The sequence below is a fragment of the Notothenia rossii genome, assembly GCF_949606895.1.
Source record: "Notothenia rossii genome assembly, chromosome: 2".
NCBI classification, from domain to species: domain Eukaryota; kingdom Metazoa; phylum Chordata; class Actinopteri; order Perciformes; family Nototheniidae; genus Notothenia; species Notothenia rossii.
The window spans coordinates 24,479,353-24,506,094 of record NC_136904.1 but is presented as its reverse complement, the minus strand read 5'-3'; the positions used below and the strand labels follow the sequence as shown (position 1 = coordinate 24,506,094).

General features: G+C 39.9%; 1 protein-coding gene across 1 annotated transcript; it reads left to right on the top strand.

Moving 5' to 3' along the window:
• Positions 1 to 107: 107 nt before the first annotated feature.
• Positions 108 to 25,900, top strand: ly75 (lymphocyte antigen 75). The gene is made up of 35 exons (XM_079665644.1): positions 108 to 383; positions 1,673 to 2,038; positions 3,108 to 3,281; positions 3,414 to 3,575; positions 4,637 to 4,756; positions 5,411 to 5,551; positions 6,254 to 6,451; positions 7,003 to 7,163; positions 7,533 to 7,637; positions 8,445 to 8,533; positions 8,623 to 8,792; positions 10,628 to 10,833; positions 11,427 to 11,569; positions 12,720 to 12,798; positions 13,087 to 13,158; positions 13,688 to 13,811; positions 14,096 to 14,131; positions 14,270 to 14,439; positions 15,700 to 15,761; positions 15,900 to 15,973; positions 16,774 to 16,910; positions 17,395 to 17,503; positions 17,683 to 17,843; positions 18,182 to 18,311; positions 18,613 to 18,833; positions 18,915 to 19,077; positions 19,755 to 19,919; positions 20,012 to 20,134; positions 20,650 to 20,835; positions 20,928 to 21,151; positions 21,277 to 21,484; positions 22,148 to 22,309; positions 22,398 to 22,514; positions 23,033 to 23,215; positions 24,236 to 25,900. The coding sequence occupies exons 1-35, from the start codon at positions 287 to 289 to the stop codon at positions 24,409 to 24,411; spliced, it is 5,214 nt and encodes a 1,737-aa protein (XP_079521770.1). The 5' UTR covers positions 108 to 286; the 3' UTR covers positions 24,412 to 25,900.
• The last annotated feature ends 842 nt before the right edge of the window (positions 25,901 to 26,742 follow it).

Here is a 26,742-nt window from a genome sequence, read left to right as displayed (position 1 = left end):
ATCATAACAATAATTTTTAAATCTCTCACTCATAATGACTTGTTCATTTTATTTTGTAGGTTTAACCGGAACTGTGTGTTCCTCGTGCCGGGTTCAGCTTCACAGCGGGGTCGGAGCGGGACTCCGGAGTCCGGATAACACAGCTGACAGTTGGTAAAACTGGGCTAGGTTAGTTGTCTGAACACTTTCACACTGTAGTTCATTTATCGATCGTCATATATTCCCAGTTCAACACTCCGAGAGGGCAGATTCTTTATGAATCTAACAAAGAGACTCTGCCGTCACCATGCTGAACACATCCACACTTTGCCTTTGTTTGTTGACTGTGTTGGGAACTGTTTTCTTGGGAACTTGCTCATCGGAGGCTAACCTTAAAGGTTTCGGTAAGTAACGTTACCTACCTCACCCTACTCCGACATTTTGCTTTCATTTCTGTGTCCTTTTTCTTAATTGCAAAGCCGTTTCTACCTCTCAGTTGTTCGGCTCTGCATGATATTAAGTTCGTCCACAGAAGCGCGACAATGAGTCCGAGGACAATAGCGTCAAACCTGCCGCAGTCACACGGCACACACCAAACACAGAATTTAGTTCAGGACTTGGTTAGAAGTTTGAATTTGTTCCCATCCCCCAGTTAGTTTTAAGCTTGGTCATATTTTGACAGGTCAAGCAAATTGCATACTCATCCCCCCCTCCCCATAGTAGCTCTGTGGGAGTCATGTGTAGTCTATCATGTCGGCTGAGATACAGTTTACAGTGTGTCTTTATGCTCCATATTGAGCTGTTATTACCCATATCCACCCAGGTTATTATATACCCCTATTTACTGTTCATTGTTTTATTGATTCAAGTGACTTTGGATTACCCAAGCAAACGATGTTTTTTATTTTCATTTTCGTTTTTACTTGTCGTATCTTATTCTGATATAAATATACAGAGGGTGGGTGTATGTGGCGCAACTGTAAAGCTTTCTTTTGTTTCATCTGAACGACTCACTGCATGTTTTAAATGTGAGATAAAACAGATTTAATGAAAACAACTACACCTAAATATGTAGGTTATCTGTATATTACATTCCAAATAGAAAATTGGCCTTAAATCATGACCTTCAAGTGTGAGTTTTTAATATAGTGCCCATAGGTTTAAGTCAATTATTTCCGCTGTTTTACATATAGTTAAATCCTCAGATTGATGGGCAGTTTCTCCATAGAGTTTACTTTGTTGACAAATGCAGGCCAGCCATCATTGTTAACCTGCAGACATTTCCTTAAGGTGGCTCTAACATTTATTTTATTTGATGATGTCCACCAACTTCTATTACAAATACTCTTTATAATCTCTTTGGCAAGACAATCTCTTCACAATTTAAAGGAAGCAAAAGACAATAAAGGAAATAAGAAAATTGCCATTAGTTGTGTGGTCTCCCCTCCTTACTGCTAAATGTTCGAAAATCCTCCTAAAATAAATTATTTCAATATACTTAATTGTAGCTGCTGTTTTTTTAAAATTTGTATTATGGATCTCAGTATGTGATTTTGTCCTGATGGCCTTACACGATCACAATAATGCACCGATCACTATAGACTGGAAAACCAATACCCTCTGCATCTTCATGTTAACAAAATCTGTCTGATCTCAAACTGTAATGTTCTCAATTTCTTTCCCATCACCGCAGACGAGGATGCTTTCTCCATCCAGCACTCAGATGGCTGTCTGGACACAGTTGCTCCGACACAATTGAGTATCGCCTCCTGTGACCCAAAGAGCAAGTCCCAGCGCTGGAAGTGGGGTTCAGGTCATCGGCTGTTCCACTTAGACTCGTCCCTCTGCTTAGCGTTCAACGTGAGCTCCAAGTCGCTGTACCTGGACGACTGTGGCTCCAACATCCTGCTGTGGTGGCGCTGCCTGGATGGGGCTGTTTACACCGTTTATCAGATGGGCCTGGCGGTCAGCGGCGGGAAAGTGGTAGCCAAACGGGACGCTAATGACAGTTGGGTAAGGGGAGGATCCCAGGACAACATCTGCCAGAAGCCGTACCGTGGTGAGTGCTGGTTATTTTGTCCCATCTGAGAGAGAAGATGCTTACAGACTATAGATCTGCTTAAGTGCTTCTTGCTGTCCATAATGGAGCTCTGACTGAGTTATCATCTGAGAGGTGAAAGTTGTGTTGAAGGCAGTTTGTGTTGAATGTGAAACTCCATTACCTTTGATCAGAATCCACTTCCTCATATGAACCTTGTGATATGTTACAGCTTTTAATGACTGATTGAGCAAAAAAGTGTACTACTTTATGCTCTGTAACAAAATGGGTGTTTCAAATTCTAGGTTAAGGAACACAAATTCTTCTGAAACCGAGAGTGACTCTGTGTTGTTTGAATATTTGGGTACTTTCTTTTGCAGTGCTTTATGATATAAATATACGGTGGGTGTAAATGGAACAACTGTAAAGCTTCCTTTTGCTTTTGTTTCATCTGAACTGCTCACTGCATGTTTAAATGTGAGATAAAACAGATTTAATAAAAACAACTACACTTAATGTAGGCTATCTGTATATTACATTCCAAATGATCATACGTTTGAGGGGTAATCATTTTATATTTTTGAAAACTGCACATTTTTACTATCGATGGTAGTTAATTGACTTTGATAGAATTGCTGAATTTTAAGTGACAGCTATAATAATATACAAATAATTTTAGTTTTTTTTTATTATATAGTTTTTTGCTAAAATATTAAAGCTGATGTCTGCATCAAGAACTGAAAAAACTCACAAGCACATTTCTTTGTTTTTGAAAATATCACTTACAGTATTTAGATGTACACTATTTTCCGAGGACCCAGAATATGTAACAAGTGGCGCATGCTCTTTATAACTAAACCTTAATACTGGCGGGGGGGGGGCAAAATGGACTAGCATTGACGATGCATGAAAGAGATGATTCTCATTTCATATTATTAGAACTCGTTGTGTGTGCAACAAGACACAAAGCTTCCTCTTAACACACTGTCCTGTCATGTTTTAGTTTTTTCTTAGAAATTACACCCATACCAGAGGCTAGAAACTAGTGGTTGAATTTGCTCTTTGCTCCCCTCTCTCTCTCTCTGTGCAGTTGTCCACACCACCGATGGGAATTCTGCCGGCTCTCCCTGTGACTTCCCCTTCAGACACAACGGCAGCTGGCATCACGGCTGCCTCCCAGATGCAGATTTCCCCGGACTGTCCTGGTGTGCAACCTCATCGGACTATGACCTCCAAAAAAAGAGAGGACACTGTCTAATACCTGGCATGTTTTTTTATATTTAATATATATTTCACAATTGTTGGCCTTTTTACTAGATATTGACGAGTCGACAGAGAAAGTCAACAGTACTTGGATCCTCACATTGACACCCTCACTGTCTCTTTGACCCTGCAGAGACGGGTTGCCAGACCTTGTTCGCCGGACCGGAAGGAGATTCCTGCTATGAGTTTGTTTCCAGTGTGGCAGTGAGCTGGCACGAGGCTCTGGATTCATGTCGCAGTCAAGGAGCTGATCTGCTCAGTGTGTCTGAGCCCAATGACCTCCACTCCAAGACCCGTAAGAGTGATACGCTGCTCAGTGCTTCTTCTTCACCTTCATCATCTTTTCTTTGTCCACTTACAAGCTGAACAAATTCAGAAACTCAAAATAGTCAAAGCAATTGGCTCATAATGAAACGCTCTGATATGAGAGGAATGCTCGCCCACAGATTTTGTAAAAAATATAAAAGATAACCTCCAAGCTGTCTGGGCTACAAACTACCTTACTACGCTTATATATATCTACTGGCCTCGATCTGTCGAAGATGAGACATTATATTTATGGTTTCATTGATATTGTTTCATTTTGAAGGCAACCCCTCCCCCATCTGTTTGTCTATTTTAGGAAACAAAACAGAAAGAGTAAAATAGATCTACATATTTTTTAGATTAGCAATGATATGAGTTATAAAATGTATTGTTATTATTGCTAAATATCAAATTATCTCAGTGAATAGTCTTTCATTACAGTATTTCTTTACAGTACATCATGTTTTCCAAAAATAAGGTTAAATCTCTTTACCCACTTGTTTGTGTGACTTGAGTTTTCTTTTCTCTTTTATCTTCTGTTCACTGTCTCACTCATCCGCTGAGAACAATTTAGGTCGGTTGAATGTTTTAAACAGTGTTGTAGGCTGAAGGATACATTTGAGTCATTAGTCATGTAGACTGTACTAGCTGTTTCTTTTGTTTAAGATCATCCAACATATCTCATGTTCTTAAGATAAAGCCCTTAACTGTTTTTAGAGAGCAGCAGCAGTTGGAAGCAGCATGCTCCATTTCACTGTTGACTTGTTTCCGGAAGTTGAAAACCACATGAAAGTTAAACCACAGCCAAACTAGTTCCCTTTATCAGGCTGTCTATCCTGAAGCTACATTTATAACTCTGTGCAACCAAGTTTATTAAAAAATCCATCAACAAGTGTCAGCTTTATGTTCTTGTTTGGCTTGTTAGCTGTATGTACTTTTCTTCTCAACAATCAACAGACCGTATGATCATGATTAATTTTGTCTAAGTAGACTAATCATTGTTTATGTAAAAATGTTTTTCCCTTTGTGCTGTGTGGTTGCATTGTTCAGTTTTGAACGGCCTCGACAGAATGCCTGAGAGGATGTGGATCGGCCTGCACCGGTTAGACACGTCTCACGGCTGGCAGTGGTCCGATGGTTCCCCTCTCTCCACCCTGCGCTGGGAAACAGGTGAAGCTGGAAATGTCTACTTTTTCTCTAAATAAATGTCATGTAACCACGGCGATCTAAGATGTGCAAAATGAATAAAGAACGGATATAAAGGTCAACAGTCATGCAAACAAGAACAGATGTAGCAACTTAACTTGTGGATATTACACCCTGCATCGTGTTGTGATGTGCTGCTGCCGATGTCCTTCTATAAACTGAGACTTGGTGTCAGTCAGTGAAACAAAGGGGCCTGTGTTGTAAAGTAGCTCGTTGTGCCTGTTTTTTGGGCGCAGTGTGGCATTGGGATTGTTACTGTTGCTGAATAACTCATTAATAGTACTGAATGGAAGGCTTTATAAGGCCCTCTAGCTATTGTAATATGTTAGTGTTTTTCTTGTCAAAGGGAAGATGTTGTTCTTACACTGCAGTGTGAACCTGAAGGCTACGGTAGCCAGCTGGTCTTCTGCTGATACGAGCTCATTGTGGTTGAAACTTACAACGTGTCAGCTTCTCAACAAGCAGCACTGTGTGTGGCAGTTATTGTGACATTTAGTCTTTTTTAATTCCACATCTCCTGGTGAAACACTTTGGTTTAAATAAGCAAGATACCCAGATGTAAATGCAACTCCTGGGATTTTATTTGTATTCATTGTGTGTGTGACTGTGTTTTCACAGGAATGCCGTACCTCCCCATCATTCGTGATTATGACTGCGGAGTCCTGAACTCTAAACAGAACTACGAATCTGAGTCGTGCAACCAACAACTACCATACATCTGCAAGAAGAGTTTCAACACGACTGGCACGGAAACCACAGGTGAGTAAGCTGCCAGCCGCACTCTCTGTCTCTTCTGAATCATATAAGTATTATTAGGAGTCTACAATCATGCTAGTTGCTCTTCAAGGCTGTACTAAATGCATGCTGATAATGCTAATGTTGATATGTTAGGCAGATGTTATGTTCACCATCTTAGTAACCCAAAGTGCAGCTGATATCATTATGTCTGTTTTTCCTCGCAATCCGTCCAATAGTTCAATACAAATGTAATTCAAAGCCATAAAATGTCAACTTCATGAACCATCCAATAGTTATTTGACTATTATACTGTCCAATACAACAGGGCCACTGTGTCAGATGCAGAAGTTTCATGCAGCTTGTAGCTATAATTCATCCAACATCAGCAAAGTGGGTTTGTCCCCAGATTCCCTGGAAGGTTAAGGGCAACATTGATATGAATACTTTAGGCAATGCTGTTGTTTTGCTTCTCCTTTTTATTTTGTAATTGCGGTTGGCAATCAGCATATCAGGTGCAAAAAGCCTCCTGTATTTTTGCTCACTTTATATAGTGTCAGTGCTGCATTGTCTCTCTTTTACATTCCATTATATGTGCCTGTGACCGCATGTTTGCAATAGCTCTGTGACTCTTTTGTCTCCTTTGATCCAAATTTGTGATTTCTGGAGACAACATCGACCTGACTTCCTCTAACAGCCTCTATCTGTCTCGCTCCCTCTCTACAGGCTCTTTTGATTACAGTGAAACAGAGTGTGCAGAAGGTTGGGTCCCGTGGAATGGCTGGTGTTACAAGTTATTAAAGGATAACCCTCACAACTTTACCGATGCCCAGATGCACTGCAACCACACTGAGGGGGGAGGCTCTCTGGCCAGCTTCCACTCCATTGACAGCAAAGAGATGATCAGCACTAATTTCAACGCAGGTACATTTAAACAAAATTCTCTATGGCTGGCTTTACACCCACGGCCCTATCAGAAACGTGGCTATCAGAAACAATGCCCGACGTGTTTTGGAAGTGATATGGTCTTTGTTTACATTAGCAAGCATCGCTAACACTCAGAGCTAACGCTGTACTGGAGAGAGTATGTGTAAAAATGATGCGGGTTTACTCGTCTTGGTGTAAACCCGTGAGAGTAAAAGCATTTGAGCTCCATACTGTTATAGTAGAAATAATCCTTGATGTGGTTTTGAACATGATATGGCGTTTAATCACAGCAGCATTTAGCTGAGTATCTGGGTAGAATACTCCTGCATATGCTTTTTTTTCAATTATGGACCCAGAATCAGCACTTTAGTAACAGGGCTGACATAGAGGGGTATGAGGCATGGCTAGAATGGGTGATCTGTTTGGTATTTTGAGCAAAACACTTCATATACATGTTTTTTTATATATTTGTATATATCTGAGACCTATAATACATGCCTAAAAATAGTATAATAGGAGACCTTTTAATGTTGCTATGTTTGCATCAGGTGACGAGATGTTGGATGTGTGGATCGGTCTGGTCGGTGCCGGCATGAACCCCACTGTGTTCAAGTGGATTGACCTGGCCCCCGTCACATTCACATACTGGGACCAGAACCAACCAGTCCAGCCCAGTGTGGATACCAGCTGTGTCTTCTACTCTGGACTGGTGTGTGTGTGTGTGTGTGTGTGTGTGTGTGTGTGTGTGTGTGTGTGTGTGTGTGTGTGTGTGTGTGTGTGTGTGTGTGTGTGTGTGTGTGTGTGTGTGTGTGTGTGTGTGTGTGTGTGTGTGTGTGTGTGTGTGTGTGTGTGTGTGTGTGTGTGTGTGTGTGTGTGTGTGTGTGTGTGTGTGTGTGTGTGTGTGTGTGTGTGTGTGTGTGTGTGTGTGTGTGTGTGTGTGTGTGTGTGTGTGTGTGTGTGTGTGTGTGTGTGTGTGTGTGTGTGTGTGTGTGTGTGTGTGTGTGTGGTCGTCTTCTTAAGATGTGCAAGTTTGTTTGTATAAGGCCTGCAACATGAAATGAGTGTCCATGCTCCACAGGCTCATGGTTGGCGGGTCGGGGACTGCACAGAGAGGCTACCTTTTATGTGTCAGAAGAAAGGGAAGTTCAACGAATCAGCGAAACAGACCGGATGTCCCGAGGATGTGAGTATTGTCTAAATGACTTGATGTCCCAAGAGAAGTACATTTTTTTTTGTTTTTGCTTGAAGGTAAATCTTTTGTTCATTTATATTGCGGGTGTTGCAGTATTTTATTTATGGTAAAAAAAAAAAATGAAATATTGATATAATACTATTACATATACAGGTATAACATGTAAATCAACCAGCACTCCTGAAAACATAGGTAACAAACATGATCATCGTAATAGATGTTCTCTATCCCTCGCTAAACTTCTATAAATCAAGTGTAATTAATTTGCCAAAAAGAGACAAACAGATATAAAAAAAAAGTTAAAAGTAAAACATTTCACTGATTGCCTTGTTTTGTAAAGATATAGCAATAATATTGTTATCTTGGCCACGATAATGCTTTGAGGAAAATCTGATATCTGAACAGCCCTAATTCATATCCATGATGTTTGCAAGTGATATCTTTACTTCCACACATGAACATCTTGCAATTTAGGTGCAAATAATAATGAAGTCATGGAAAAGTATGGTGTGGCCATCAAAATGTTTATTTTAAGGATTACTTGCTGTCATTATGATATGACAAATGGTCTGTTTTTGAGTTATAAAGAGGCTATAGATCAATCTGTATCAGCAGCTATTGCCTGAACGTAAAGAATGTGTTAAAGCAAAAACAAAACTATCATGGTTGACTATTGATCTTAATTATTACAGTCCCACCACCAGGACTGGATGTGAATAAGAACTTGGACTTTGCATGAAAATGTCGTGCTTGTAAATTAAATGTAGCTGAAGTCTTACTCCTGTCAACTGTCCCCAGGGTTGGAGTAGACACGGAAACTCCTGTTATCAAGTGAACACCAAACAGGTGTCTTTCAAAGATCGCTGCAACGTCACTATAAACAACAGGTAAGAGTTCAGCTGGTAACTCTACTGCCTGATCAAAAATATGCTTCAGTTTACTTTCCAGTATTCTCATGTTTGTCTTCTCTTTCCAGGTTTGAGCAGGCCTTTATCAGCCGTCTACTTGGAGAGCACATCACCAAGGATCCTCCGTTTTTCTGGATTGGGCTGCAGGACATTAAGAACTCAGGAGAGTACCAGTGGATGGGTCAGAATGGGTCCACGGGGGTCGTCACATACACCAACTGGGGCTGGTTCCAACCAGGTTGGTAAAACTCGCTTATGCTTCTCTTGGTACATACTACATACATAGCACAAGACTGGAGGACAAGCCCTGGTTTAACAGAATAATGTTTATTTTATTTATTCAACATAATGTATTAATTGAAACTTAAAGGGTTTAGACTTTAACACCAGCACTTACAATAGTTTGGCTTAGTTGAAGGAAATATTCCTGCATTATTCTTGTTGTTCTGAGTTTTTATTTTGTTTATTGCACATATTGTAAATTACTTTGGATAAAAGCATCAGCAACATTTAAATGTCTTATCAACAGAGGTATTTTCCATTTGCCTGCCCCCTCTCTCACCTTGACATTACACACAGAAGCTTTCCTCCATATTATCCTGCATATAGACATAATATTACTACGTGTCGCTTTTGAGAGTCACATCAAATGTAACTTCTCACATTAGTGATTGCATAGTGAATCAAGTTGAAAACAAAGCAGATAAAGACACTCATGATTCAATTCTTGGTGTGTGAGACTCATGGCTAATGATGTTATGTGCTGCATTTTAATTTGGATCCCTCAAAAATATGGAGGTTCAGATTTACTCATACAATAAAAACCTTTTATCATTCTCTTTTTCACGTGCAGTATATTAACTGTAGGTATGTGAATGTCTGCTGGCGCTCTAAAGCAGGGGTCTGCAGCCGTTTTGATATGAAGTGCCATTACAAAACAAAATTGTTATCAGCGTGCCGACGATCGTGAATTATCACGAGGGGGGGCGGGGGGTTGAGGAGCTTGACGCTTGTGAACTGTCAACAGGAGGGCGGGGGGAGCCTCGCTGCGGGGAAGCAGTGTGTGGACCTGTCAGCGCAACTTACATGATGCCGAATTTAACAAACACATTTAAATAATTGGTTTAAACGGCATAATAACAAGGACGATCGTCTGTTCTGTGATTCTCCAGAGCACACATGTTATGATATTAGGGTCATGCAGAGTGAGAGAAGATCGCTGTCCCTTTAAGAGAGAGAGAGGGGTGTGGCGTGTGTGGATGGTAGAGCGAGAGTGAGGTAACTTGTGTATATTTCCGGAAGTGAAACGGGGAAGCAGAAAAACAGAGGTCTGTGATGTATTTTGTGAAACAGAAGAACAGCTAAATAAATGCAACGGCCTCCCAAGAAGAGCTCGCCTCTCTCCAGTCATTTAAGCTAAAGTGGGTTATTGAACCTGAAGCTTGTTGCTTCTGCCCTCCTCGACTACGGTCTGGGAGCCGACAGGAAAGTTCAACACACAGATGGCCAGTCCGCCCCTTTGTAGCGTATTATTTCGATAACAGATGAACAGATCGCCACTGGGCTTTCAACTAAAGACACAGCCACGCAAAAACTGCGGCATTTGTACAGCTCCTTATGGGTACTGCAATTAGTGAAGTGCTTTCCTCTGTGGTGAAACGATCAGCACTGCACCACGGAGGAAAGCGGCAGAAAGTCGCCTGGAGATAAAGAGAGCGGGGCTGCGTTGCGTGCATGGCTTCCTTCTGCAGGTAACGGGGAGACGCGCCCTGGCAGCGGTCTCGTTCCGAAAATAAAATTTAAATATTTTGCACCCTTATTCCACTTATTCCTAGTGTGCCACTGGTTACGGTGCCGCGTGCCAGGGGTTGCTGACCCCTGCTCTAAAGGTTAACTTGCATCAGGACAACAGGCCCACAATTAAATGAGCTAAAATATGCATTATTTAGAAATCTTAATCCAGCAGTCAAGTGCTTTGATGGTATATTTTCAAAGATACATGCAATTCATATGGTCAGGAATGAACTATATTAGCAATATTACACACTTGATTTAACTTTCTGTGTAATTCAGATCGGCATGGAGGCTGTGCAGTGATTTCAACTGAAAGACCGCTGGGCAAGTGGAGGGTGATGAACTGTACCAACTTTAAAGCCGGCAGCATCTGTAGAAGAGACCTCAGTCCTCCTCCAGCACCAGAACCAGAGCCAGAACCAAACCCCAATGCAACGTGTGCTAATGGATGGATCCCCACACAAAACAGTAAACACTGCTACAAGGTGTGTGTACTGTCACAGTTCATGTGTGTTTACACAAACATTTTATGCATCAATATCTGTTTAAATATTTGCTGATGTGAAAAAAAGGTTGTGTTAAACCTTGTGATAAAATCCCTCAAGTGATGTAATTTCAGTCAGTGTTGTTTTAAAATGTACAAAGTAAGTAATCCTGCTCCTGTCTCTGCTCAAGCCTAGCAACTCGAGGCAACATTAATTGCTACTAGCACAATTCACCTTGGGGTTGCCTTGTGGGTAATGTAGTCAGCAGGTTATGACAAGACAGAAGAAAACTATATTTCTGACTCTAATTTTTCTAAATCTATTATAATTTTTTCAACAGGAACAGAGTGTTGTATTCAGTTTATCATAAAGTCGTTTACAAAGTACATTTCGAGTATGTTCTGCTTTTTCATTGGACAAATCTCAACAATTATCTGTCTTGTGTTTTTCCCATGGTTTTCTTATCGTAAACATTGTAACTACACTCTAAATCACACGAGCGGATCGTTCAATTGGCTTTTTTTACAATCCGGTCTGTCACTTTACTGGCACTGTTTTAGTAGCTGTTGTAAATATTTGTTTCACCTTGTCAGGTGTTTCATGAGGAGAGGCTGAGCAGGAAGCGCTCCTGGGAGGAGGCTCACAGGTTCTGTGAGGCCCTGGGAGCCCACCTGCCCAGCTTCACAAACAACGACGAGATGAAGGCCCTGCACAGCATCATGAGGGACAGCATCAGGTATACACACACACTCCTTGATTCCATCACTTTAAGCATTCATGTATTTTTCCTTGGTTGTTTTTCAGAACATTGTGACATAAACACATCAAAATTAATTGTTGCCTTAAAGGGGACCTATTATGCAAAATTAACTTTTGATCTCTGTTTTTCATAAATATGTGTCCCCGGTGTGTCGGGGAACTCACAAAGTGTCAGAAAACAAAACCCTTTCTCCTTTCCTCCGTACCCAAATCTCTAAAAACGGGGGTGCAACGGAGCTGATCCAGATTTGCATCCGATATGACGTAATATCGGAAATGTGGACCCACGGCACTATCAGAAAGTTGCTATCAGAAACAATGCCCGACGTGTTTTGGACGTAACATGGTCTTTGTTTACATTAGCAAGCATCGCTAACACTCAGAGCTAATGCAGTACTGGAGAGAGTATGTGTAAAAAAGCAGGAAATAACAAAAGGAACTCACCTTGTAGTAAACCCGCAAGAGAAAAAGCATTTGAGCTCCATACTGTTTCAGAAATAATCCTTGGTTTGGAACATGATTGTATTTAATCAAGGCAGCATTTAGCTTTATCTCCGATAGAATTCTAAGCAGGCATTAGTTCTCCCTCCTCTTTTTTTTTTTCAAGCTAAGGACCCCGAACCTGCAGTTCTCCAGCAGGGTTGAAACAGATGGATATGAGGGATGTCTAAAATGCATGATCTGTTTGGTATTTTGAGTAAAACACTTCATAGGCATGTTTTTTATATATTTGTATATATCCGAGTCCCATAATATATGCCTAAAAATAGCATAATGGGAGACCTTTAATTTGGTTAGAATTTGCATACACACTTCATGAAAAGAAAACTGGAAGGGCCTACCAGTGACTTGCCAGTTAGATGAATAATAAACATGCGGTGTGTCTTCATAAGCACATACCGCAGAGCTAAACCTCCTCTCATTGTTGGCATAAACATTCACTTGAATGTTAGAAAAAACACATACCATGTCCTGGATCAAATGTCGCACTTGTTCAGTGAGTCAATATTAAACAGCTGTGTCTCAAAATAAAATGTCAACATCCCTTTTAAAATTCTCAGTGCTCTAAAGGATGTTTTATTACCATGTGAGTTGTGAATAATAATTGGTTTGCTCTGGTGTTGCAGTGATAATAGGTACTTCTGGGTTGGCCTGAACAGGAGGAACCCGAATGATCGCTCCTGGCAGTGGAGCGACGGCAAGCCTGTGAGTGTAAACTTCTTCTTTTTTTGGAGTTGTTCGCATTCCAGTCTGTTTCTGTTTCTTTTTTGTATCGTCCTGTCAGATCAGTTTGTGTCAATATGTTTAGCCTGCCTAAAACTTTTAAGAGAATATTATTATATGATATATTTACAATATTATAGGTATGTCAAACAAATACATTCTGTGCAGGATTAAAGAAACTTTCAAAAGTCATAGTGTATAATGTTGGAGCTCAAACTTCTCAAAATGTACATTTATATTCATTGCACTGTATAAATGTTTTCACAACAGGTATCTATGGATGTTTTACAACGAGATTTCCATGAGGATGATGCATACAGTCGGGACTGCACTGCATTCAAGGTGGGCTGCAAAGATGTTTACTGGTAAAAGGAGACTTTCAAGGGGACGTATTATGAAAAACATATTTTCACTTCTCCACCCACAGCTTATGTTTTTCTTATCTTATCTTTTTGCATGTGTTTTGTTATGGTATAGTAATATCTGGTTTTACAGCTAATCTGTGACTCAAGCTGTTTGTATGAGTCTTAAGAGGGGCTACAATTGAAAAATGCCTCTATTGACTCAGTAATTTCATGCCCTACATGTTGTCTTAATCCCCCAAAAGACAGCGAGTTAAACAGTGTTCCTTGTTCATTTGACCCTTCTGATTAACACAGAAAGTAGCTGTTTCTTATCTCACTGCTCAGAATCTGGCCTTTTAGGTTGTCTCAGTTAGTGATTGTGTTGTCAGAAGGAAAGACACTCTCTTCTCAAACTATCACTGAAGTCCACGAAAAAACAAGATGTGCCATGTCACAGATATGAAATTGCTTTTGTTGTATATTTCCTTCTTGATAATATGTGTGCAAACAATCTGTGTGTTCGTCAGACATCGAGGAGCAGCTTGAAGCACCTCATTGTGTTCCTGATGCACGACTTATCTCCCATATCCTTCTTTGCCACGCCGTTTCACTGTGACGCCAGGCTGGAGTGGGTCTGCCAAATACCCCGCGGTAAGTATACACATATAATAAGCACCTCAGTGTGCACAAAGCAAAGGCTGTTGTTTGTGAAGGCACCTCTCATCAAGGCTGCTTAACAAGAGGGATGTGTAATGTCACTAGAATTCTGTGATCCAAACTGTATTTGACTTATTTATACATGTTTATAAATCACAATAACAAAGTTAAGAAAGCGATTTCTCCACATGGGATCGAAGAACTCAACATGATTTCCGGATTTGTGGGTTTACGGTTACATTCTTCCTCTAACTCAGTCTTTGTTAATGCTTGGACAGGAAAGACACCAAAGACCCCGAGCTGGTACAATCCAGGTAAGGACCAAATCTTTATAGATTCTGTGTTGAAAGTATGAAATCATATCATCCTTGCATTTCTGTGTGTATGATGATGTTTATTGTCACGGTCTAAGATATGTCCTTGATTTGAGGCATGTCTTTTGTGCTTTTCAGACGGACACCATGAGACATCTATCTTCATAGATGGAGCAGAGTTTTGGTTTGTAAAGGAGCCTAAGCTAACTTTTGACGAGGCACAGCTCTTTTGCAATGGCAATGGCAGTAACCTGGCTATGCCAAGCAGCTCATCTGCTGTTGGAAAGATCCGGAAGCACATAAGCGAAGTAAGTTTTCAAACGTTTTCTCATTTATAACTGTGGCTTTTGTACTGATACTATGACAACTGTCAGGCACTAACCCTAAACCTAATCAACTGCAGACACCTAGCATAAGCTAACCCTAAAACTGTGGTTTAAGTGGTCTCCAGGGCCCAGGAGTTCAAAACTTTTAATCTCAATCAGATCCGATCCGATTTTGAAATCCCAAGTCGGCCAGATTTTGTCCCTGTAGTTCAAAGCAATTCAGGATAGGATCACCCTGATCCAGATTACGATTTTTCGAGATTACTAGATCCTGAATATCAGTGCTTTAATCCTACCGATCGCCATCTAGTGGATATGAAAAATAATACAAGGAAGACAGGAGACCACATTGCAGAGACATCTATAATGTCTACCGGTAATTATATTTTTAATTTTGAAAGCTGATGACAGATGATGGAATTTTTTTTTGTTGAAGATATGTTTACTTTAATCTAAATTGCATTTGTACTTTTATGACCATAAACATTTATGTCATCAACATTTGGTTGAAAACAAAATAGGCCACCACAAACGTGACCAAAAATGGAAAAATAAAATGTATTTCCCATGAAGGCTAAAAGTGGTGTATTATTTCAGTTAACAAACTTTGCCATCTGTACATTGTACAGTACATTTTGCTCTGGTAATCCACTGGAAATCCACCCCTCTGCTGTTATCAGGATAATCCAGTTTTTTGGGATCAAATTGATCCCAATCCTGTGTTGACGGTTTGAACTACCCATTTTGAAGATTTGATCCAGATTAAAGCTTGGATTGGATTTCCTGATCTGGTCGGATATAAAAGTGATCCTAATCCTGTTTTTTGGTTTTGAACTACCCAATATCCAAATCTGATCCGATCAGATAGGGATTAAAAGTTTTGAACTCCTGGGCCCTGGTGATGTTTTGATATTTATTGTATAGTTACAATAATTTACCCTCTTCTTCTGCCTCCTAGCTAACCTCTTAAAAAAATACTAATTTCTTAAAAGCGTTGTTAAATTAATTTCACATCTCGGCCTCAGCTGAACATTTTGACGTTTTTATTCTGTCTTTTGTGAGTCCTCCATCTAAATGGAAGTGCAATACTAAATCACTGGAGGGCTCCCAAATACGTTTTTGACACATACTTGAACTTCGGACAAGCAGCAAAATATTTGTTGAATACCATATTTTATATTGATGACATTATTTACTTTTAGTGAAAAAGGGTTGCTAGTAAAACTTGTGTGTTTTCAACAGTTGTCAAGTTCTACAAAAGAAAGCTGGTGGGTCGATTTGGAAGACCCTAAATGGATACTGTCGTAAGCCAGCATAGTCACACTATCATACAGTAATCTGTTATTGTACAAGCACAATAAAAAGAGAATATCTGCACATATCACTGTGTGAATGTGATGAAATGTCATGTTGATGCTAACTGATACTCTGTGTGTTTCTAGGCAACCCTTTCACTTTTATCATAAAGCTTTCCTGGGCAGATGCTCCTACATGAGTTCTGAATCCTTATTTCGAAGTGAGTCATCATCATAGTGTTTCTAGACAGCTGTGGACGATAAGTTATATTTTATTATTTATTTACTATATTGTAATGTAAGAAAGCTAATTCTAACTCACTCAAACTTCCATCAGTTAAAATAATCTTACATATTGGTCACAGCTACTTTTGCCTTAGTTTTATAATACTGCTTATCAGACATTTCGGCAGTCATTGTTTGGTTTTAGAATCACACAGCTTTGGGAGTCAAGGATATGCTTTAAACATAAGAGCAGGCAAATGTAGAAATTCTTTGTTTTCTTGACCAGTATGAAACTTTAAACTTTAATAAGAACTTGATTGAGTCAACATAAAACCAGAAACAAAGTTCCCAGCAGTTCTAATCCCTAAAATAACATAACCAGAAATCCTATTCTCCCCAATTAGTTTCTTACCATGACAGAAAGGTTCCTATGTGAAAACATAAATGAAAGTTCTATATTTCATGTTCTTAAGAAATTCCTAATATTTGAAAACACATTTTTTAGGGCCATTAAAGTTGGATTTATTTTGACTGCTCTTTTGTTAGGAGTAACATGTAAAAACAAGGCATTGGTAGGTTACTGGGATAACAACTATGACATGAGAAATTGCTAAATAATTAAATATTTCTGGAATTGTATCATTATCAGTATCATTAAGTAAGGTAAAACTAACACGATTGTATCTGAATGGAATCCTTCAGAGAGCTCTGATGCACATACGTTGTTTGATTGATAACTGACATTCCCACAGACTCTTTTACTAACGTACACATTGACTGTCCGGTTTACCTGCAGGCCGCGAGCTCAGCTGCAGTCAGCGGTTTTCTTTTGTGTGCGAGAGACAGAACATCACGTCAGTGGAGATAAACCCTCTCTTGCCTCGGCCTGAAGGACAGCCCTGCGGAAATCAATCTCAGCTGTTCAGAAATAAGGTCTGATCATTCAACACATTTGATATCTACATTTTAGTAAGTGCATGACGTTAAAAAACTAAAAAGCTAACGAGATTAGAGCTAGGAGAATTTATTTCAAACTAAAATTAGCCTGGACACTCTTTCAACATAGACGGATAATTGTGAGTTTACATTTAAAAAAGGCTTAAAACAGACCATTTTTATAGTGTGAGAGGTGTCAAATCATGTGCAGTTAAATAGAAGTTTCAATATCTAATATTTAACACTCCACACATTTGTCACTCGGGTTGTTTGCAAATTAAGAATAATATCTTAGCAAAATGGATCTACATTAAAACAAAAATGTGCTTGGCATCTGCCCGCTCTATATCTCTTTGTTAATTCTATTCAACCTCCATTTAAGTCTCTTGAGATACATTATCTCTGTGACAAGTAAAAACAGGGTCATTGAATAGCATGTTGTCCAATAACAAAGTCATATTAATCTAATAATGTTTTGTAGTGCTACACTGTGATGTCAAGCTTGAAGCCTGTGTTGTTCGGATATGCCAATGAGGAATGCCAGTCGGTGAAGGGAACCCTGGTGACTATATCAGACCAGGTGGAGCAAGGTGAGAAGCTTTCAGTTGTGCTTCTGTTTAATCGCCAAGACAACCATACATGCCTGTCAGATGATGATTATTACCGTGATCCTTATTTGTGGTTAAGGATCTTGTTGTATAAGAAATGTAGCCAAAATGCATCGTGTACTGAACACAAGGCATTGTTGTACTAAATGTGTTCCTTTTAGACTTCATCACCACCCTTTTGCCAAGTTTGAGAAACATGGAGAAGACATGGATTGGTCTGAAAATCAAACATGACGACCCAGAGTGGGCGGACCAGTCCCCAGTTCACTACATCAACTTCAACCCCCTGCTCCTGGGCATGCACAGGTCTATAAAAGTCAATGTGAGTTCCCCTTAACTGCAGAATCAAATATGAATTGAACAGATCTCATTTCACAGGTCATTTGGGGGAAATATTGTATGTTTATAAAAAAAGTTTTATAAAGCCTCCAGGGGGAGGTGTACAACATCTGATATAATTGAATGGATGTGTGTTAGGCCGAAGGAAACATTTGAAATTGAAAAATATGGGGATGTTCAGTTACAATCAAGTGAGGTTACCAAACTGCTGAAGCCTGTTCTTTACGGATAGCATTGGCCAGTGGTATCACAAGAAAAAAACCTTTAACACGTTTGAATTCACAATTCTCCGTTTTTTTCTTATCTTTTCTTGCTTGACAGAGATGGGACAAAGAGAGTATAGAGTTGTGTGTGTTTATGATCAACAACCCAAACTCTGCCATGCTCGGTACCTGGGACTATTCTTCCTGCACAGAGTATCAAAATCTGGCGTTTTGTCAGCACTATGCAGGTAAACCCCCGCTTCAAACACTTACAGTAATGCTACTTTTGTAACCAAAAAGTCACAGTGGCATGCTAAGGTCCCTCTTAGAGGATTTTCTTGATTATCGTTTTATTAAGGGCAGTAAATAAAACATGGCTTAAACAACTTAAAGGGTGTTAAAGTGCCTACCATTGCATGTCATTCTCTTCATGTCCTGCCCTCCATTTTCTTTCATCCAAAAAAAAAGCTAAGATTTTTGAGCAACATATTTCACTGGCACAATTTACGTGACATGATGAATTTTGAACACAAAGCTTACTAATTTCAGATAAAATGGAGGGGCCCCACGTCCCAACAGAGCCCTTCCATGTCAATAACCACACCTTCCTGCTGCTCGCACAAAATCTCACCTGGTTTGAGGCCTTAGAGCAGTGCGGGAAACACAAAATGGACCTGGCCAGTGTGGCCGACACCTTGTTGCAGGCCACCCTCACTGTGCATGTGAGCCGTGCACAAACACCCATGTGGATCGGCCTCTTCAGTGAAGACGTGAGTGTGCATACGAAGGGCTGCCGTACATACAACAACCATTACAGCATTAGACTGAAATCGTACTTTTTTTGTTTTTAGGATGGAATCCACTACCGCTGGACGGACCACAGCCACACCGTGTTCAGTCGCTGGTCCTCTGATGTCACCAGTGGCTCGTGTGTCTACCTCGACACCGATGGCTTCTGGAAAGCCACCGAGTGTGAGGAGATGCTAGGAGGTGCTATCTGCCACAAACCGCATGGTGAGAGAAAATCTGACAAACAGAAATGCCCTGTGTTTCTCACCATGGCAGCTAATTCCTTCTAGTGGTGGCGTACCAACATTTAGAGGTTATGCTGTAGCTTTGCCAGTTCTAGCTCTAGTTTTATGGCAAATGGTTTTATAACCCTGCTATGGAGTCCTCTGTGGTAACAGGATGCAAAGTCTGTTGTAAAGGAACATTTAAAACATAGAAAATAAAGCCATAGGCTTCCCTATTCGGTCTGATGGCGAAACAAAGCACAAGCAACATTTGGCCTTTATTGTGGAAAGAGTTGTGGAGTTTTAGGATAATAGAGGCTTTTAATATGAAACTATGGAACATCAAGGGGTTTTCTGTTAAAAAAAAAGTAAGGATACTGATTTTATGTAGGAATTATCTTTCTTTTTTTTCAAATCCCTTTTTGTCACCATTGTTATATTTTGTATTTAATCTTTCTTAAGTTTGATAACATATGATGGTTAGTAGACTTCATAACTTCATAATTCTTCATAATAAATGTTCTTCTTCATGTACACCATTTTCTGTTTAGTCTTGTGGTTTCACAGGCTTCCTCTCCAGTTCAAATCTCTTCCTTCCCTTGTTGGCATGCATCAATATTCTTGCAAGTTCAATCTTTGGAAACTATCTTAAACAAAATGTCAACTTATGTGTCACAGAAGAGATCATCACCACACCAGAGGATGTCGCTGTGAAGTGCCCCCATAAGATTAATGGTCCCAACTGGATCCCCTTCAAGAACAACTGCTACTCCTTCCAGCTGGTCGCCACCAGATGGGACCAGTTTAACCAGGGACAGATCGAGGAAACCTGCAAAAAACTTCGTAAGAATTTCAAACAACATCCGGCATGCGCTGTTATTTGGAGATCTGTTTGGAGAAATGTTTCTATAGCAGATGATGCGTTTATGTTCCAGATGCAGATGCAGACATCCTAACCATTCGAAATGCAGAGGAGAACGAGTTTATTAAGCAGCAACTCGAACCCTTTAGAAACTTGGTCCAGTTTGTTTGGCTGGGGATGTTCAAAGATGAAAACGGTAGGTCATGTATGCACATTTGTCTTTTTTCTTTGTTGCTTTTAAGGCTGCAAAAAGTTTGTTACGTTACAGAAGAAGACAAATCTTCTCTAATACAGATCTCAAAACCTAAACCTAAGCTAGATATTATCGGCTGACACCAGAGAGAAATCTTTTTTGTCTTTTGTATCAAATTTCTTGCGTGTGTTCACAAACTGAGACTGAAATCATCAGTACACTCACAGAGCTCGTCGACGTTGAAGTTCTGCTATAGCCTTCTGCTTGGTGGCTTTGTTGTAGTACCGATGCACAATACTTATATGAAATGTATCTTAGTGTAACTGAAGTGGCAATAATTGACAGATGGCAGGTTCTTTTTTCTTCATAAGGTTATGTTACAGGGTTTTGGTTGGCTTTTGAATAGGATTATTAGTCTCTCTTGTTTATTCATTATATCGACATTAATAGTGACTTTTCATTTGTGAGTATTTATGTCACATTGCAAGGGTTAATAGTCATGTTTGGATACGCTCTAGATAACCAGATGAAATGGTATGATGGCACCACTGTCCAGTATTCCAACTGGGCCAGTGGCAGACCAGAAGTAGAAGGACCGTTTCTGGCCGGCCTCATGGTCGACAGCTTCTGGATTCTCATCTCAAAGCAAAGATTATTCCCAGAGTTCAAACAGAGGAGCATTGTGACCTGCAAACTGGACAACGGTTGGTTTATAACACTTCAAATCATGATCTTTATTTCTCTGTCCAACTCTGTCGTCATGACCTTTCGTTTTTTGTAATCCTTCCCTCCCAAGAACCAAAACACGAGTACAACCAGTCATCCACGGACTTCCAACATTACGGTAACTTAACCTATCAGGTGCTGACTAGTAAGATGAGCTGGCACCAGGCTCTGGAGGAGTGTAGTGAGCGGGGGGGCCACCTGGCCAGTGTGCACGACCTCCAGCACAGCGCTCATGTGAAGCTCATCGCCAAGACAGACGGATTCCCCCTCTGGATCGGCCTATCGAACCAGGATGTAAGAACATTACTGAACATTAGCTTACACTGAGTACATCCCAAGTGTATCTCATTTGGATTTATCTCACATGGTTTTGCGCAATAATTCATGGGATAACATTAGTGTCTCTTTCTCTTTCTCAGGTTAGTGGATCAACCTTTGAGTGGTCCGATGGAACGAGATTTGACTACAAAGCCGTCATCTCTGACTCACTGGAGGCCCCCAGCTCAGACAAACAAGAGCCCAGCTGTGTTATGGTAACCCCTGCTGGGGCCTGGGTGAAGACCAGCTGCAGCACGGTGCAACAAGGAGCCATCTGCTACACCACCTCCATCACCACCACCTCCCAAAGTAAGACAGCAATAACTTTTACCACAAGAACCACATTCTTATGTAGGAAAAGGGAAGTGACTGAGATGGTCTTATTTGGCCAATCGGCAAGTCATTCTTACGACTTCAATATGTTCATGATCTTCTATTTGAAATGTTTGTTTTGTTTGACTCTCCAAAGAAGTTTTTTTTGTTGGACTCTACAAAGAAGTTTTTTTTCTTTGATTCTACAAAGAGTTTTTTTTGCTCAAAGTTTAAACATCATGTTATCTGTTTACAATATTAGTGTGACATCAAAGAGCAATGAAAAGAGATCTATGTTATTTTGTCCACGACTTGTTGCTGCTCCCTAAAACTAATGAAATATGAATATACCTGACTAGTTATCAGGGTTAATGCTATTATTGATGTACAGCAGGTGAATGAATAAACCCTAACCCTTGCATAGTCATGATCAAAATGTTAACAAACTTCAAACTAAGTTTTCAGAGAAACTTTCACATGAAGTTTCCCAGTTGAAACTCTTTTTCCGACACTACATGAATGCAGAATTTGTGTTGAATAGTTTAGTCTGCAGAAATCCTTCAGAGGAAAAAGCAATATTATGATATATTAAGGCTTTAAACGTCTACTTGTTTGTGTTATAGTGGCATTGAGCGTTGTTGTTTCTGTGTTATGAATCAGGAGCCAGACAGCTGTTTCCCCCGGTGGCCAATCACTGCCCTCAGAGCAACGGCATGTCCATGTGGGTGCAGCACCAGGACCACTGCTACGCCTTCCACATGAGCTTCTACAACTTCAGCGTGTACAGCATGCAGCAGGCCCGGAGCATCTGCCAGAGCCTGGGTGAGACGTTGTTCTGTGTAGGAAGGGTCGTAATCCGTATTCATCTGATCAACTGCAGTTCGCTTATTGATTTTAATTATTTTCACAGATGCTCAACTGCTGACCCTCAAAAGCAAAGAGGAGAAGGACTTTGTGTCGAAGCACGTGGTCGATGACCCCCTAATCACCAGCCGAGTGTGGCTCGACATGGAGCTCGATACTCAAGGTACACCCCAGCACTTTAAAGGGAATAAAGACAGTGACACATCAAATACAGTTTACAGGGCCATATCTCAATTCTGGTTATATGCTATTGCCTATCATTTAGGTCGAGCTGGCATTAAAAAATCAGCATGTTGTGTTTTTGCTTTTTTGCATTGCTTACAAAAAATGGTCTACTGAAAACATTACTTACTTTTTTTAAATGAAATTTTGAATGTTTAGGGTGCTCAAATCTGAGTATTAAGAAACCTGTTAATTAATGTGGGAGTGAAAGCTGATTCCAATCCACTTTCAAATTATAATGTTGTATTGATTTAAAGAATGTAAACATCATCATAATCTTACAGTACGCTGCTCCAAGTGGCAAACAAATCAATGATGTTGTTTCAATTGATCCGTGTGATATCCGATGAGTCTAGTCAGATATTTCTTCTCAACATCACATAGAAACACATTATTTGGGACATTTGCGGTGCTAGTCCTTCTCCGTTCACGTCCCACCATCTCCCTTATTCCTCTCAGGTCAGCCTCTGTCCTGGCAGGACGGCTCAGCTCTGGATTACTCCAACTGGAAGTCTGAGACTTTGGTTGCTGGGAAGAAGTCGGAGCCCCACTGTGCCGTCATGGTGACAGGAGATGAAGGAAAGTGGACCCGTGCCAGCTGCAACACGAGCTTCAGTCGGGTTGTCTGCAAAACTCAAACAAGTAGGTATTGCGATTTTGGGAAATGCACTTATTTTCTCTCTTGCTAAGAGAAAGAAAGATGCTGCTCTCATATGTGTATGGTAATTATAAATGTGTGTGAAAATATATCCCGAGGCGGCAGCTCGTTAGCTTAACTTGGCACAAAGAAACAAGAGGAAAGTTAGCCAGGAGGTTGCTGGTCCTGGCCAAGCAAAAGTGTGGCACATCAGCAGACAAAAAATGTCACACTTCAGTTTTTGTAAAGAATAAACTACAATATATCAAATGTTTTTTTATTGAGCTTTAGAGGTGGTGGTGGGCAGATAATGCTACCTTACCAGGCTAGCTGTTTTCCACTCTTTTCAGTCTCTGTGCTAAACTAACCTGTCTGTTCACTGAAGCTTCAGAATTACTTTAATATGAAGCCGACCAAGTATATTTTTTACATAAGTTAATTGACAGGCGTTGTTTTTCATGTATTTTATACATACAAATTTGTCCCCTAAATTCGGAAAGTTTCAGGAAAAAATATTCTCTCTTTTTGTCCTGATCCATCTACTCTACTGTATATAAAAACATGTCTGAGAGGAGCTGATCAGATTTTGGCCACTTTGTGATTGTGTTTGGGGTTGTGAAACCATGAGCCAATAACCAACCAAGGTAACTACCGGCCGCCCTATCACCTAGCACTATTCACAGAGGGGCGTGGCCAGCAGCAGCAGCTCATTAGCATGTAAAGCTACAGATCCAGAATCAGCACTTTTGAAACAGAGGGGTTTATGGCATGCTACAATGCGTGATCTGTTCGGTATTTCGAGCCAAACACTTCAGACATATTTTGTATATAACTGAGACCTTTAATTTATTGTTGAAAAATAGTATAATAGGGGGCCTTTAAACTACTTACACTCACACAGCGAGTCTAAACTCAAATAAAAGCTGCATGACCTGAATCATGACGGCATTTTGTTCAGTGGAAACACAAAAACGTCTTGTTGAAAACTGATTGATGACTGATCAACTTCCCTTTTGCGTCCTCAGAGTCCGGAGGCTCTCCTGTGGCGTTGGGTCTCTTCATCGTGGTCGTCATCGCTCTCCTTTTAGCCATCGGCTTCATCCTCTACAAGAAGAAAAGAGCCCACTTCTCTTCCACCGTCCGCTACAAGAGAACCTTTGATGAATCAGACAGCACCAGTATTATCACAGAAGCTGAATAAGTATCAGCCTCAGGGAGTGTTTATGTGCCTTGTGTGCATTTTAGTACTATTCAGCAAAAGCAGATGCAGCCTTTCCCTTTTTAAGTTATTTATTTATCATGTTTAAGCCTGCAAACTTTCTCAAATGATGTCTAAAACTGTAAATATATTGTGAATATCTGCCAATTCAACTCTTTTCTGGGATACTTTAGATTGTATTGATGAAGAGTGAAGCGTTATGAACATACTGGGGCTGTGTTAAATTTTGATCATTGACATTAGTGCGATGCTTTTGTTTTTAAATTGTACAAAGATTAGGAGTTAAAATATGCAACCAGAAAAGACACTCCCATTCAGGCCCTATAACAGGGGTTACATTGCACTGATGTATAAGTGACTCCAAGCTATCAGTAACAGAACATGCTGTACTGTATATACCATTACTCAATCTATTCCAATGTGGCTTTAGTTAATTCATATAATAATAGACTAAAGGCCAATTCACCTAGAATTATATTAGACCTGTTTTTCTTCCACTTGGAGTTGTATTTATATTTTTCTTTTAAATACTCACAATACAGCCCAGATCTGAATCGTTTGAGAGCTGGTTTTCTACAAAGGTACGCCCCATACCGATCTATGAGCAAAAAGGAAGAAACTAAAGATTGTAAAATGTAAATGTGTGATTATGTTTGATAAGAAACTTGGCTTTTGAGTTTTCTATATTGTTTTACTAAGCTGCACTTCATTGGCCTGAGCAACATCTATCTTTTTCAAACCTCAGTAAATCAAGTTAAAACTATCTGGATTAAGAGCTTGCACTCTGGTCAAGAAACTATATTTGTTTTTTTATTGGATTGTGCCTTTTTAAATAAGTAAGAAAATGTATGATTGAAAATGTCACTCACTGTGCCTTTTTAACATCATAATTCAGAAGGGATGGGAGACATTAAGCCACTGGGTAGTGTTATGTTCTGTGTATTACCTGATTCAGTTGTCTTATAATACTTAACATTGTGTTTTTGTTGACAATACATAATGATTCAAGGGAAAGTTGTAGTGCTGCTGATCAGTTGTGTAAGTGTAGACACTGGCTTGCCTAAAAATGACTCGGACATGTTTGTATAAAGTTTGTGTTGATTTAGATCTGACTCCCCTATGCACTTACTACTGAGCAAGAACGCACTTTAATATGTTCCTACTATGTTTAAGCACAATGAGGTTAAGGGTTTTAGAGACATTTAAATTGCACTGGCGTTTGCTGTGAATGCTTTGTAAATACGTTTTATAACTGAGAATGAACCAAAGATTCTGAGTTCTTTGAATGTCAGAAGCCTGATCTTTCTTTTTATTGTGTGGAACTGCGTCAATACGGCTTGTTAGACCCTTCCTATCAAGTTGTAAACCAAATGTAAGTGGGTTGTTTTTTTTGTTTTACTTATCACTCTTAAACAGGTCTATCAGCTCAATCAGGTACATTATCCTTCCAATAAAATTTCCTGTCACCAAATGTTTGTTTCTATTTCGTTCATTATAATTAGTGTACGCAAAGATTTATTTTACTATGCGGTTGCTATTTATCCAATCCAAATTCAACCATCATGACAGGTACAAAAGTGATGGGAGTCACTGGGTAATAGTCCGGCAGCAAGTCCTCAAAAAAGGCTTTAGTTTTCGAGATACCCCTACCCGAGGTAGAACAAATGACAACAATGATTTTTCTTATCTTTAGGGTCTCCCATTAATGAAATTGATTATTGTCAAATTTTATTTTGGGGGAAAAAAAGTTTTTGGGGTTGTTCTTTAGAACTACCCCAATCCCTGAAAAAGAGCCAAATTAGACCAGGCCGAATATGGGAAAGGTGACTAAAAAGCCCATAACTTGAGAATGACTTTTCCTCTTCAGATTTGCTGAGGTATGAGCCAGGTGGCTGTCCTACATCACCAAGTAGTCAGACAATTATTGAACAAAAAAAATACTGAATTATACTCCTGTAAACTTAGCTTTAGTTTAGACGGAAATTGTACTTTTTGGTGATAGGAACATAGGACTCAATCACTTTTCTCTCATTTATCAGAAAAACAGAAATCCCTAAAAAATATACCATTACTGAATTGTCTAGGGTGCTATTGAACACTAACCAGTAGTTGTATGGAAATATCTGGTACAGTTCTATTGTAAATGAGATTTCTTTAGAACTAGGCCTACCTCTTCTCTGATACAGTCAAATTCCGAATGGGGGATAAGTGGCACAATAGCCTATAAGTTAAGAATGCTCACTCTGATGGTCATTATATTCGGAGAGGGAAATACCAGGTGGCTGAATTACATCACCAAATAGTCAGAATAAG